General features: G+C 43.8%; 1 protein-coding gene across 1 annotated transcript in view; it reads right to left on the bottom strand.

Annotated features, from left to right (window-relative positions):
• The window catches only part of KIF9 (kinesin family member 9), a 1188236-nt gene that overhangs the window by 173029 nt on the left and 999555 nt on the right, over positions 1-15652 (bottom strand). The window contains exon 17 of the mRNA XM_069645790.1: positions 8234-8442. Within this exon, the coding sequence (XP_069501891.1) occupies positions 8234-8442 (209 nt within the window). The remainder of the gene's footprint in view (positions 1-8233; positions 8443-15652) is intronic.

Here is a 15652-nt window from a genome sequence, read left to right as displayed (position 1 = left end):
GGGGACGGGACAGTACCCCCTCGACAACAGACCCAGGGGCAATCTAATTGCCCCTACCAGTACTTCCACAGTAAGATGGTTTGTGCTGGTTAAGTTCCTAAGTTAAGACTAGTAAAGTCAATGGTGACTTTACAGACCCAGGGAGACAGTAGTCAGTCCCAGGGTGTGGAGTCTATGTTTGGGGGTCTCTATGACACCCCTGTGTTACTGCACTGAGGGTGCTGTGTAACACACATTCAAAAAACCAATGATAGCCTATGGGGAAAAAATACCCCCTAGCCCATAAGCACATAGCAAGTCACAGAAACACTCTCAAATCATGTCCAAGAGTGAGGGTAAAAGAGTCTCACTCTTGGCAGGAGAAAAAAATAAACCCCAAAAATCCAGCAAAGCTGCTGGGGGACTCACTAGGTTAGGAAATTCAGCCTAAACAGAGAATTCTCCCTAACACTCGCCCCCCCCCAGACTAAGGGACAGGAGGATTTAATCCACTCCTGGATGAACCTCATACCTCTAGTCGATGACATACATCCTAGAGAGTCCATCAGCATTTTGATGGTGACACCCTGACCTGTGCTCAATGGTGAAATCGAACCCTTGGAGGCAGATTGACCATCTCAATAGTTTTGGATTTTCCCCTTTCATTTGCATTAACCATCTCAAAGGTGGGTGGTCCTTCTGAATGACAAAAGTAGAACCATACAAGTATGGCCTAAACTTCTTCAGTGCCCACACAATAGCAAAGCATTCTCTTTCAATTGTTGCCCACCTTGTTTCAGGATCCTTCAGTTTTCTACTGATGAAGCAAATGGGGTGTTCCCTACCCTTCTCATCCAGTTGGCTAAGAACTGCACCTATACCTACATTGGAAGCATCAGTTTGTACAATGAAAGTTTGGTGGTAGTCAAGAGCTCTGAGTACTGGAGCTTGGCAAAGAGCTTTCTTCAGGTTTTCAAAGGCCTGATTGCATTCCTCATTCCATTTGACCTTTTTAGGGAATTTTGGAGAGGAGATCACATTCAGAGGAGAAGCTATGGTCCCATAGTTCTCAATGAAATTCCTGTAGTACCCAGTGAGGCCTAAGAAGGCTCTCACCTGGGTCTGAGTAGAAGGTGTTGTCCAATTTTGCACAGCTTCAATCTTGCTGAGCAAAGGCCTTATTTCTCCACCTCCTACCTCATGTCCAAGGTAGACCACTTTACTCTGTCCAATTTGGCATTTGCTTGCCTTTATGGTCAGATTGGCCTGCTCAGGAGCCTGCAAAACATGTCCTAGGTGGGTCACATGTTCCTCCCAGGAGTGGATGAAGACTGCAATGTCATCCAAGTATGCCATGCAGAAGTCTTCCATCCCAGCTAGAACTTGGTTCACCATCCTTTGGAATGTTGCAGGTGCATTTTTCAGTCCAAAAGGCATAACCTTGAATTGGTATAGGCCAACTCGGGTAGAAAATGCAGTTTTCTCCTTGGCATGGTCTGTCAGGGCTATTTGCCAATAGCCTGACGTAAGGTCCAGTGTGCTGAGGTACTTGGCTGCACCAAGTTTATCCACCAACTCATCTGTCCTTGGCAAAGGGTGGGCATCAGTCTTGGTGACTGCATTAAGAGCTCTATAGTCCACACAGAATCTCAACTCTTTGGATCCTGCCTTTGGTACTAACACCACTGGGCTAGACCATGGACTAGTAGAGGGCTCTATTACCCCGAGATCAAGCATCTTCTTGACCTCACCTTTGATGTGGGTTCTGACATGTTCTGACATTCTATATCCTCTGCTTTTGACTGGCAGACAGTCACCAGTGAGTATATCATGCTGTCCCCAAGGGGTCAAGCCTGGTGACAGTGAGAACAGGGGGGCAAACTGATTTAACATCGCTTTGCACTCCTCCTGTTGCTCAGGGGTCAGATCTGAAGAGAGATGAACTCCTTCAACCTTTTCGTCCAAACGTAAGCCTCTCAGGAGGTCAGGTAGAGCTTCACTCTCCTCCTCCTCTTCTGGTGAAGTTAGAAGCAAGGCTCCTACTTCTGGTCTAGAGACATAGGCTTTGAGGCGGTTGGTGTGGAAGACTCGAGGAGCTTCCCTGGGTTTGCCCAGATCCACCAGATAGTTGACCTCTCCAGTTTTCCCACAACCTTGAAGGGTCCCATCCATTTGTCTTGCAAGGCCCTCTGCCTTGTTGGAAGCATAACTAGAACTAGCTGGTCTTGAGTAAACTCAACCATGTTAGCCTTCTGATCATGCCAATGTTAGATCAGAGCTTGGCCAGCTTTCAAGTTGTCACTTGCTTCTGCCATCATGTGTGACATTCTCCTTCGGAGACCTATCACATAGTCAGTCACTCTGACTGGCTTGGGGGAAGGAGCACTCTCCAACCCCTCCTTAATCAGGGCCAAGGGGCCTCTGACTGGATGGCCATAGAGAAGTTCAAAGGGAGAATAACCTACTCCCTCCTGAGGGACTTCCCTATAAGCAAATAGAAGGCATGGCAGTAGAAGGTCCCACTTCTTCTTAAGGGGTTCTTCTAAAGCACCTATCATGCTCTTCATAGTTCTGTTAAACCTTTCTACCAACCCGTTTGTCTGAGGGTGGTATGCGGTTGAGAACTTGTAGGTGACTCCGCAGGTTTTCCACATGGCTTTCATGTAGTTGGACATAAAATTTGACCCCTGTCAGAAATCACCTCCTTAGGAAACCCAACCCTGGTAAAGATACCAAGGAGGGCCTTAGCCACAGCCTGAGCTGTCACAGTCCTCATAGGAATTGCCTCAGGGTACCTAGTAGCATGGTCTACTACAACAAGGATAAACCTGTTGCCTGAGGAGGTTGGAGGATCAAGGGGACCAACAATGTCAATCCCTACCCTCTCAAATGGGACTCCCACAACTGGGAGGGGCACTAAAGGTGCCACATTCTTGGAACCAACCTTACCAGAAGTCTGGCAGGTATGGCAGCTCCTGCAATATCTATCTACTTCAGCCCCCATCTTTGGCCAATAAAAGTAGAGGGAGAGCCTTTCCTTGGTCTTCTTGAAACTCAAGTGACCAGCCAAAGGAATCTCGTGGGCTAGTTGCAAGAACTGTTGTCTGTTCTCTTGGGGCACTACCAGGCGTTGGTAGGCTCCAGGTTCAGATTCAGTGGGTTCACTGTAGAAGAGGCTATCTTCCCAGTGTAACCTATACTTCCCAGGCTCTTGCCCATCAGCCTGAGAAACAGCCTGTTGGCGGAGACCCTCCAGAGTTGGACATTCTCTTTGTCCCTTACGAAAAGCTGTCCTGCTGGGTCCACCTTCTGCCAGTAAAGACTGCAGCTCAGGATGGTCAGCCGGGTCCAGATCTCCAGTAAGTTCTGGGCCTCCTACTAGCTCTTCTTCAGAGTCTAGTTCAACCAGACAGGGTTGTACCTCCCTCTCAGCCTCAGCTGGAGGTGGAGTTACAGGTGTAACTTTGGACAACCTCGGGGAAGTCCTTGTTGGAAGCACTGAGTGCTTGCTGTAGGCTTTTTCCTAGGAGTCTTGGGTTGCCCCTTTGCTCCTGATCTGGTAGTTACTGCAGTAAGTTGCTCCAGTGGGAGAGGAGTGATTTCTGTCATCATCTCCTGAGATAAACCTCGCAGGGTTTTCTCTCTTGCAGGTTTGGTGAGCTCCTGTAACCTTTTACTAGGAGGTCTGGGGGTATGTGACACAACTCCAAGAGCTTTCAGGTCATTTCCCAACAGAACCCTTCCTGGCACTTCACATTGTATACTGACAGGTATATTCACAGCCATATCATTACACTGGATGAGAACTGGTAACTGGGGACACATCTGCACAGGCCCTCCAGCTAACTTGGTGAGGCATTTGGGTGCCTTAGCAACATCCTCTGCCTTGAAAAATGATTAATCCACCACAGTTATGCTGGCCCCAGTGTCCCTGATGGCAGGAGTCTCCTGACCATTCACGTGGAAACTGTCCTTATAATACTCTTTAGTATTATCTGGGATAGAATTATACACATCTAAATTCTGTTGTTCCCACAACCCCAGAGAGACTAAAGAAACACTGGCTGAGACTCCAGTGGGTTCATCAGCCAGTAGTAGAAAGTTTCCACTTGCCATAGTGACTTCCTCCTCTGGAGCGAAGGCTAAGGAGACAAGTTGGACCCCTGAAGGTTTACCCTTACATCTGGGATCTCCTTTCACATGGTCAGTAGCCTTACAAACATAACAGGCCCCAAAGGTCCTTTGGAATGGAGGCTTGTTCTGACCTCCTTCTGGTTTAGCACCAGAAGGTATACTACTCTGCTGTGGTTTCCCGGGTGGCTTACCCTTATGGTTTGGTTTGGGGCCCTCTTTGGAATTGGAATTATTAGAATTCTCTTTGGAGCCTTTCTTAGGCTGTCTTTCCTCATCCTTCTTCTGAGTTACCCCAGAATCCTTGCGAGTAGCCCTGTTGGCAACCCACAAGTCAGCAGCCTTAGCTAGCTTCCTAGGATCTAATTCCCGTGAATCAGCCAAGTGCTGTCTGAGCTCAGGAGAGCAGGCATCATAAATTGACTCCATCATTACAAGATTCCTCATTCCTTCATAAGTGTTCACTTTGTAACCCTTAATCCATCCCTCTAAGTTTTTGAACCCTTCACACACCCAGGTAGCCCAAGGGGTACCATCATGCTTTTTGAGGCTCCTAAACCTCTTAAGATACTGGGAAGGGGTCTTCCCAAATCTAGCTATCAAAGCTAGTTTCACACATTCATACTCTTTCCTATCCTCCTCCCCCAACTCCATTACTGCATCAGTTGCAACAGGGGGAAGCCTAGAGAACAACCAGGTGAGTAACTCATTACCTGTGATGTTCTGGAGCCCATGATTATACTCAAACATAGACAACCAATCCAACACATCCAACTTAGGCTCATACATACCAATCAATTCCTTAGGCATCCTGGGTCTTTTAGGACTGGAACTTCTAGAGGAGCCAGAGAGAGAAGCATTCTCAACAGACATTTTTTTCATTTCTAGTTCATACTTAAGCTCCATTTCCCTTAGCCTTAGTTCTTTGTCAGTTTGAGCACTAAGTTTCTGGTACTCTAATTCAATTTTCATTTTCTCTAGTTCAAAGTATTGAGGGTTAAATGTGGGACCTGGCAAAGGTCCAGTAGGTACAGCTGGTAGAGCAGACAGAGGCCTAGAGGGACCATCTACAACAGTTTTATCCTCCTCTTCTGGTTCTGACCCAAGATCATCAATACTTTGTTCAATATCAATATCATTGCTGTTCTCTACATTTGCTGGAGTGATAGGTTCCTCTGAACCATCATCCAGACTTTGGTTTTCTAACAACCTTTCTATTAGCTCCATTTTCTTTCCTTTAGTCATGTGATTCTTATGCTTACAGAGAAGTCTTAGACAATCAGCAGTTTTTGTAGCAAGGGATTCTTGACTATAACTTTCCATAGTAGACAGGTTAGAAAATGACTTTTTCTTTCTTGTGCTTAAGCTTTGTGGTTAGTTGTACTAAGGTATCTCAAAAGTACACTAAAGTGTATACTCAATACAAATCCCACCGCTGTACACCAGTGTTAAGCAGAAACCTGTGCAGTTCCCTCTGGGACCACTGCAAAAGATTTAAGATTACAGGTGTTGGCAGTAAACCCACTTGGTAGCAGTCTGCACCACACAGATTCACTGTGGTAGCTGTGGCTGAGCAGTCAGACTTCCCTCAAGAAGAGTTAGGCAGTATATAGAGGATACAGGATAGGTACAGAGGCACAGTAGTACAAGCAAACACTGACCAGAGCTAGGTGTAAAAGTATATACTTATTTATTTTAAAGGCACACTCATAAATTACACTAGCACAGAAAAAGGTAAGTAAGTCAAAACACAGTCACTATTACTTATATGTACATCCCTAGTCATTTGTTGGACAAGTCTAAGTTAACCCCACTTATTTCCAAACAGAGGTGAGCGCTTAACGTCAGATGGCACTCCAACAAGTTATTAAAAAAAGGGAGGGAAAAAAACAGAAGTAATGAAAGCAGCAAGGTAAAGCACTTTTCACATAAGGTTAGCAAAGGCAGTCAACTGTGGAACAAGGAGAATTGGTTCGAAGCCCGCTTTAGAGAGAGCCAGGCGAAAATATGCCCAAGATCACACAATGTCACAAGTCTTTGCAGGTGAGTAGAAAAGGTTTTACTGAGTTTAGAAAAAGTTTAGTTAGGGTGTCCCAGGCTTACCCAGGGTCGAGAGCCGAGGGCTAAATCTACCCCGTACAATCGGTGGCAAGGGAAGCCGGGCGGAACACAGTACTTTTAAAAGTGGAAAGGATCCTCCAGCGGTGGTAGTTGTTCCTGGTAGTGGGTGCAAGTCGCGGCGTCGTCCAGGGGAAGAGGTGATCTCAACGTGGAGGAAAGCTGCAGGTCGTTGCACTACCAGAGATGAGACCAGCCGTGGAGTTTTCCGGTCACAAAGGAGTTTACCCCTCTTTCGCGGTTGAGGTAAAAAGTGGTATCCCGGTTGCCGGGGTGCTTGGCACAGGCAAGGCGGCCACGAGATGCTTCGGGGCGGCGAAAAGAAGGCAGCAACTGGTTGTCCCCACCAGTTAAGGGAAGGAGACTCTCCGGCGGGAGATCTCCTCTGTCGTCGGAAAAAGTGGTGAGATGGTTCCGCAGGGCTTCACCGGTGGTGTCGTCTTGGCAGGTCGTCTCGGCTTCTCCCTCTTCGGCTTCTTAGGTCCTGTGGCGACTTCTGAAGAACCAGTCCCAAAAACCCTGCTTTTATGCAGCAAACCCCCATTCATACAGCCTAGCTGTCACACAAACATGCTAAGTGGTGAGCGGGGTGGCTCACCACTTGGGCCAATCACACCAGAGTGCGACATGAGTTGGCAAGGCAACTCAGTCCAGGGTGCCTAAACCCCCTCCCACACCCCCTGTGGTACCCAGACAGAATGGCACCACTGTGGAGGGCTTCTGTGCAGAAGCCCGCCAAAAGTGGAACAAAGGCTCGACTCGGGTTCAGGGTTACTGAAGTGAACCTAGACGCCATTTTGGCGGCGAGTTCTGGCAAAAAATCCCAACCGGTGAATTTATATTAAATAAATAAACCGGCGGTATCTTTAACATTGCACCAAAAAGTGGTGCATTAAAAACAATGGGAAATCCCATTGGGAAATATTCCGGTGGAATATTTCCGTGGTATCCACTGCCACCAGCCAGAACTCGGCGAGGGGGGACGGGACAGTACCCCCTCGACAACAGACCGAGGGGCAATCTAATTGCCCCTACCAGTACTTCCACAGTAAGATGGTTTGTACTGGTTAAGTTCCTAAGTTAAGACTAGTAAAGTCAATGGTGACTTTACAGACCCAGGGAGACAGTAGTCAGTCCCAGGGTGCGGAGTCTATGTTTGGGGGTCTCTATGACACCCCTGTGTTACTGCACTGAGGGTGCTGTGTAACACACATTCAAAAAACCAATGATAGCCTATGGGGAAAAATACCCCCTAGCCCATAAGCACATAGCAAGTCACAGAAACACTCTCAAATCATGTCCAAGAGTGAGGGTAAAAGAGTCTCACTCTTGGCAGGAGAAAAAAATAAACCCCAAAAATCCATCAAAGCTGCTGGGGGACTCACTAGGTTAGGAAATTCAGCCTAAACAGAGAATTCTCCCTAACACCGGCCTTCCGCCCATTCGCATTCAGCCTTACGCACCATCCTGGCACTTGCCTTCTGACACCCATTGGCTTGTGTTCTGCACTTATTAATGGCAAGTTATCACTCTGTACCAAGAAACCTCTGCCAGACACTTACTATTGAACACAACTGACACCTTGAACTTCCCTTTGTGGAACACCTAGCACTTACTCCCTTCCCCTTCCCTCTCTCTCTGCCTGCAGTTGCACATTCTGAATGCTCACAAGGTCTAGTAGGACCACCTCCTTTTCCCTGATCACCTGTTTATTCTGCTGCCTTCGTTCCTATGTACCCTCCCCTCTGCCCTGTGAGCGCTTTGAAACACAATTTCTTGAAGTATAAGCACCTTGCAAATGCACAATAAAGAAATAAATAAACACATTGCTGCACGTCTATTATTTCTATGTATCCATTGTATTATTCCTGATATCCACATCATGTCCGCTCTTCTGGCACAACACAAGATTAGACCCATTAAACTTTAAAAACAAACAGCAGCACAGAGTAGCATTGACAAGGAATTGATATGTTGCTACAATAATTAACTTGCAACAACTTACCTTGACTCTCCCTTTCTTGTGTCTTCACAGAGAGAGTTTCTTTTGTGTTGTCAATCTCATGTTTAATGATATTAATGGTCTGCGTTATTTCCTTCATTTTTGCCTTTCGGTCTACCAGGATGGCCTTGTTGTCTTTGAATATTCGGTTGATCTCGCTCCCTCTGTCATTTTTAAAGTCTTCAAAAGCTGCTATCTTTGCTGGTGGGGTGCTGTAGAAAAAGGAAAAACATTAAATTAAGTCTGCAGGTCTGGTGATGTGCTGGCACGTTTCTAAATCCACTTTACTAGTATCAAGGCTAGCCCATCATAGCATGGGAAATTTACCAAACAAGGACTTAATTCAAACATAATAAATGAATGGAACATTTTGAGTACCCACTGGCATGAAAACCAATTGTTGACGGATGATGAGTATGGCTATATGAAAAATACACACCTCGTACTTGCAACTATCTATTTTGTACCCAAAATACATCAAAAATTCAACAAAATACCATCAAGCAGAGCAATAATCAATGGAATAGGATCAGTGAGCCAACCAATATCAGCCTAAATAGATCAACATCTACAGTCATTGGCAGCAAGCCTAGCCTCATATATTCAGGACACGAAACATATCATACAGCAGCTGGAATTCATTGAATGGGAGGAAGAATATAGACTGGTGACCTTCGATGTTACATCATTATATACAAGCATATTGCATCTAAAAAGGGATAGAAATAGTTAATGACTTCCTAAAAGCAAGATCAATCTCATACTTGGAACAAAATAATATGATTCTGGAAAGGTTGAACTTTGTCTTGAACAACAATGTCTTCCTATTCAACAATACAATTTACAAACAACGTCAAGGGACTGCGATGGGGGCAAAATTTGCCCCATCGTATGCAAATCTATATATGGGAAACTTTGAACTCAAACACGAATGGCAACACCCAGCGTTTACTAAAGAAAAGAGCATTGTATTTTGGGGACGATATATAGAAGACGTTCTAAGCATCTGGAAAGGAAGTCAAAAATCCCTACAAGAATATCATATGTATCTAAACAACAATGAATACAATCTCAAGCTAACAATGGAAGAGAATGTCAAAAGAATCGATTTCTTAGACTTGAAACTATATATAGAAACAAAATACAATCCACACTCTACATCAAACCAACAACTGGCAACAGCATTTTACATGCAGAAAGCAATCATCCGCAACACATCATTCAAAATATACCTTATGGATAATTGCTTAGGATTAAAAGAAACTGCACACAGGAAAAGGAAATGACTAAACATGTGGACTCTGCGATCACCAAATTTGTACAAAGAAGATCCTGCAAACAATAATTAAAGGAAGCCTATAACAAAACCAAATCTCACACAAGAAATGAGTTATTACAGAATAAACCCCAAGGAATTAAAAAAACAATAGAAGGAAAGATGAGATTCATCACATCTTACAGCTCGGATCACATGATCCTAAGAAAAATACTGAAAAAACATTGGCCTATATTGAGGCTTGACACAGATTTGATAAAGTATACAGATGAGAATCCTTGTATTACATTTCGTGAAACCAGACATTTTAAACAGATTCTATGCCCTTCACACTTGTTGAACAAAAGGAATGTCTAAGAGAAAAGAAAATTTCAAATGTGGAACTTGAAATTACTGCATATTCTCAGATAATGGAAAAAAGGAAATACTGTTACCTAATGGCATAAAACACATGATTGATGACTTCATCAACTGCAATTCAAATTTTGTGGTATATGCTATTGAATGCATTTGCTCCAAACTCTATGTAGGGAGTACAGTGAGAGCATTAAAAATCAGATTTTCTGAGCATCTAAGGACAATTAAAAATAAGGACACGAAATATCCACTAGGGCAGCACTTTGAATCAGAACATCCAGATGACAGTCCAAATGGAATAAAATACTGTGGGCTGGAAATAGTAAAGACCCCGCCCAGAGGAGGAAACAGAGAAAAACTTTTACGCCAACACAAAGCTATATGGATATGTAATCTTGATTGCTGCAAGACTGGTCTCAATTGTGATACGGAAATGGGTAATTTTCTGTAATACTCAGCAATCTTCTGCAACTTTCTGCAAACCTTTGCCTTTATTGTTATGTCTCAACTTGAGCAAGTTTGACTGAAATAATGATTACCCAGATATTAACACACATTATATAACGGTAAGTGCAAATTAGTACATACACGGCAATGAGAATTCTCCATACTGTAGCAACAGCATACATTGGGCCAGTGATACACATATCCTGATCCAAAATGGCGATTGGGACGCAATTGCGTGATGATGTCATTATGCATCTAAACATCAGAGTAAATTACGCCTGTCAAATACGGCTTTTTTTAAGTCATTTTTGGAATATCGGGTCCAGAAAGACATGCGGTTTTTCATATGGAGTATAAACTGAAGTGAACAAACAAGGTAGCGATAAGAAACACACGAAACCTGTCCTAGTAATCTAATTTAATCATAAAAACAATCCGAGATGGCAACATGATACTATTGTCATCCTTCTTTAGCACGGGATAAACATAGGACAAAAGAATTTGGAACAGATGGTGAAAAACCGCACATTGATGAAAGACTTGCCAATCTGAAATGGAATAGTAACAAATACTATACCAATGGCATAATAACACGGGAAACACCCATGACTATTGACAGATGTTTAATGTAAGGATAACATCTGATATAATCACTATGTTACACCAACACTGGCCTAACTAAGCAAATGCTCTAATTACATAATAATCTTGTTCCCACAGAAAATATGATTGCAACTATCAATCCCAAAATTACATTCAAACTAACAAATTGAAAAAGATCCACCATTAAAAAAGCACGGAATCCCTCCTGTGGAACCGCCCAACAAGATGGGGAAACGTGTAGAGTGAAGGAATGAGGGAAGGAATTTACATTAGAAATTTTCATGTGATGAAAGAACTGAATATGACTGATAAATGTCATGCAATGACTCATAAAAGTTGAAAAAGAGGGAAGGAATCTGATGTTGAAACCTTCAAGTGATGTATGAATCTAATACAACTCACAATTGTAATGTTGATTTAAGATTTGAAAAGGGTTAAAAAAACGTAATAAAAATTATTTTGGAGCACACCAAAGGAGTACTTGTCAATAATTTCTTCTATATAACCTTTTACACTGGAAAGCCGCAGTGTTGCAAGCTCCAGGTGCAGCAAACAAAACCTCGAGCAAAACTTCTAATAAACATAAGGATACTCGTCATAGTTGCTACGGGCTGAAACAAACCAGACAAGGACTTATTTGCTGTCTCCATTCAAAGGGCGCATATGAAGGGTACAATAATAATAATAATACTGTTTCTATAGATTATGGCTGTGGATGCCTCTCTTAATAGTTGTTTTTCCATAAATAATGTATGTGGGTGCACAATCTGAATGTCCACAAGGCCTATTTGGACCTGCACTATCCTGTCCATCCATTGCATTGGTCCCATGTTGCCTCCCCTTGCCCTGTGGGCGCTTTGTTTGTTTGTTTGTTTATTCATTTATAATGCGCACCAAACCCGAAGGTAATAGGGCGCTGCAGTACAGGATATGCAAGGCATGGGTTACGTCATTACATATTTACATAACTACATAGTTGCACATATAGTTAAAGTATATACAGGATGAATCAATGGTACAGCGAGTTATATACAGGATAATTAGAAAAATGCGGGTGGTATATCGACAGGATGGTGGGGGTAGGTGATGCTGGTTTAGCTGACTAGTTGTTTCAGATAGTTAATGTAGATGGATCTAAATTTCGGGTAAGATTTCTCCTGATGAATAGTGTGGGGCAATGAGTTCCAGACTTGGGCCGCACGGACGAGGAAGCTGGCACCTCCGTTTTGGTGAGTTTAAATCTGGGAATGATCAGTGTGTTGGCATTGGACATTCTAGTGGGTCTGGAGGATCTTCTTTCTGCAAATCTGTCTGTTAGGTAGGGGGAGCCATGTTGTTGAGGGCTTTGTGAGTGAGGGAGGCTACTTTCAGTAGTATTTTATCTTGGGTAGACAACCAGTTATTGTTGCGCTTTATTTTAGAGATGAGTGCTCGTCTAGGGATACCAAGGGCTGCTCTGAGGACGTTATTTTGCAGAATTTGCATTCTGTGTATGGTGTGTTTGTTGGCCCTGATGTATAAGGCGTTGCAGTGATCAAGTCTAGATAGAGCAAGAGCTCTAGCTAGGATCATGCAGTTGTCATTGGAGATAAAGTATTTACCTGCTCTGATAAGCTTACATGTGTAAGCTGTGGCCGAGGCCAGTGAGTTTACCTGTTTGTTGAAGGAGAGGGTGGCATCTAGGTGAAAGCCAAGAGTTTTCACTTCCCTTGCAACCTTAATAGTGTTCCCATCGATCTCAAATGCGGAATAATTCTGGCCTAATTTTTTGAGATTAGAGTGATTGCCCAGAATGATTAACTCTGTTTTGTCATCATTCAGGCATAGACCGTGAGTGGCCATCCATGCCTGGATGATGAGATACACCCTGTTTACCAAGGCCAAATCCTCGTTATAATACCCAGAAAGCGGGAGGAGAATCTGGGTATCATCTGCATAATTAGTGTAGGTGATACCAAGAAGGTCCAGATCATCAAAGAGGGGATTAATAAATATGTTGTATAATGTTGGGGAAACACAGGATCCCTGGGGCACACCGCATGTGATGGGGATAGGGTCCGCCGCATCTGTGGGGGAGAACACCCTCATGGTCCTTTCGCTAAGGAAGGATTCAACCCAGGTTATGGCTTCTTTGGAGAAGTGTGCCACGGAATTAAGATGGTCGCAAAGGACCTTATGGTCAACAAGGTCGAATACGGCCGATAGATCCAAGAGTAGGAGAAGGGCTAGTTGACCTTTGTCTATTAGCTCATTGATTTGAGCTTTTAAATCAATGAGAGCGGTCTCAGTTCCATGTTGTGGACGGAATCCAGACGGTCTTACACCTAGGAGCTTGTGGCATTCTAGGAATTGTTGGATTTGTGGGTAGGCGATTTTGTCTAAGATTTTTAGTAGGAAGGGGATTGTCGTGATATGGCGGTAATTGGTGGGAATGAGGGGATCTAAGGATTGTTTTTTAGCAGTGGCAGTACCCATGATTGTTTCAAATTGGACGGTACAATGCCTGAGGTGAAGGAGGAGTTTATCAGTTTAGTTATGAAGGGAGAGAGTTCTCTCACACCGTCTTTTAAAAGTTGTGCAGGGCACAGGTCACGTTGGCAGTTGGAGGGCTTGAGAGAGAGGATGACTTTCTCCACTTCTCGGATGGACGTTTTTGCAAATCTAAATTGGTTGGTGGTGTTTTGGACCATAGGGGAAGGGTTAGAATTGGTTTTAGGTAGTTGATTAAGGGTTGCTTTCTTAAGCAATATTTTTTTTGGAGCATGGTAAGTTTGTTGGCTAGAGCATGTTGTATCTCTGTGCACCAAGCTTTGTCTTTTATACATATATCTATGTTGGGAGTAGGTGATTCCAGTTCCTTTAAGATAGCAAACAGCTCCCTCATGCTTGAGAAGAAGCGTTTGTTATATGAGTTGCATTTGGCCAAGATAATTTCCTTCTTGTATTGTGAGGACATTTCTATGAGTTTGTTTTTATGGTCAACTGATTGGGTAAGTCTCTAAGTGGATTCACAACTTCTTTTGAGTTGACAGCGATCTTTCAGTTCAGGGGTGAACCATTTGTTGAGGTGGGCTTTCGGTTTACTTGGTCTACATTTTAAAGGGGCAATATTGTCAAGGGTAGTTTGTATAATTTTGTTGTATTCTTCTACAAGCATCTTAGGGTCAAGGTGTTCATTGAGTTGGTTTAGGGTGGGTAGAATGGCAGGGATTACCGTATCCTTGGTAATTTTTTTTTGGTATACACGCATTTCGTCGAAGTATTTTTCATCGTGGGACTTTTCATCGCCGACCCTTTCATCAGCAACAATTTTTTATTTTATTTTATTTTTTAGGGGGGAGTGTTTGTGCGGGTTGGGGTATGATTATTTAAGTAGGGGGGGTTTGGGTGCGCAGCCCCCCCCATAAATAAAAAATAAATAAATATAAAAATGTTGGCTATGAAAGGGTCGGCGATGAAAAGTCCCATGATGAAATTTCGTTCGGCGAAATAACGTAGAACCTTTTTTTTGTTCCTGGCATTGCATGAGGGTGCCATATTGGCTAAAGGAATAGGCCTAGTGGTGTGTAGGTCATAGGTTATCAGGTAATGATCTGTCCAGGGTTGTGGGGAGATGGAGGTGATGGAAGCGGAGCAGTTGTGCTCTGCTAGCCAGTCAAGGGTTCTCCTTTTATTATGGGTGGGTTCCATAATTTTTTGAGTAAGCCCTAATTCAGTGAGGATATTAGCCACATTGGCAACCTGTTTGTCCGAAGGGTCATTATAGCCTAGATTAAAGTCTCCAAGAATCAGAAGTTGAGAGGAGGTTTTGAGATTAGTAGAGAGCAGACAATTAATGTCTTCTTCAAAGGTGCTCACAGAGCCGGGAGGCCTATAGATGAGGTGGATAGTGAGGGTCTGGGAGTTGTGAAGAGGGAGTTTGATGGAGCATGCTTCACAGAAGTTAAGTTCTGGAGAAGAGGTGGTTCTCATGTTAAGGCTGATTTTGGCAATGATGGCAATGCCACCACCTCGCATGTTGTTTCTGTCTTGTCTCAAGATGGTGTATCCTTCAGGGATTGCTAAAGATAATAGGGGCCCTGTTGCCACGTGCAGTCAGGTCTCTGTAATGGCGAGGAAATCCAACTCATTAGCCAGTATGAGTTCATAGATGTATGTTGCATGTGCTGTTAGGGATCTGGTATTTATTAGACCGCCTTTGAGTGGAGGGGGAGGGGTGGTGGTTTTTAATTTGATTTGTTTTTGTAGAGGAGGTTAACGGTGAACTAGTTGTACGATTAGAGCTGGTTAGTTGTGTGATGGTTCTTTTGTTGGTGGCAGGGAGGGATCTAGTCAGCGGGTCATGTAGTCTTGTGAATCTGGCTCTCAATCTTGAGTTTCTGGTGGGCGGACGACAACGTAGGCTTAGTGATTCATTAATAGGTCCAGTCCTGGATCCTTCGATGAGAGCGACTTGCTCCATGGTAGTTTATGTGGCTGTTTGGGTGGGGTTGTGGAAAGACTTGGTAATATGGTGGTGGGTAGTATCTGAGGTAGGGCAGGATAGGAGCAGTAGAAGGGTGAAGGCACAGAGGCAGAATGTGAGGATGCGCATGGTGTGTCGGTAACGGTTGTAGAGCATGTAGGCAATGTAGGCGTGTGCTCAGGTGCACGTGTGGGCTGGATATTGCGATCTAGTGTGATGCACAAATAGGCTAAATGCGATGATCAAATGTGAGGCGCAAATAGGCTGGATGCAG

The sequence above is a fragment of the Ambystoma mexicanum genome, chromosome 2p (genome assembly GCF_040938575.1).
Source record: "Ambystoma mexicanum isolate Mex_15411 chromosome 2p, UKY_AmexF1_1, whole genome shotgun sequence".
In the NCBI taxonomy this organism is placed as follows: domain Eukaryota; kingdom Metazoa; phylum Chordata; class Amphibia; order Caudata; family Ambystomatidae; genus Ambystoma; species Ambystoma mexicanum.
The sequence above is the reverse complement of the archived record's forward strand: the minus strand, read 5'-3'. Positions and strand labels throughout refer to the sequence as shown.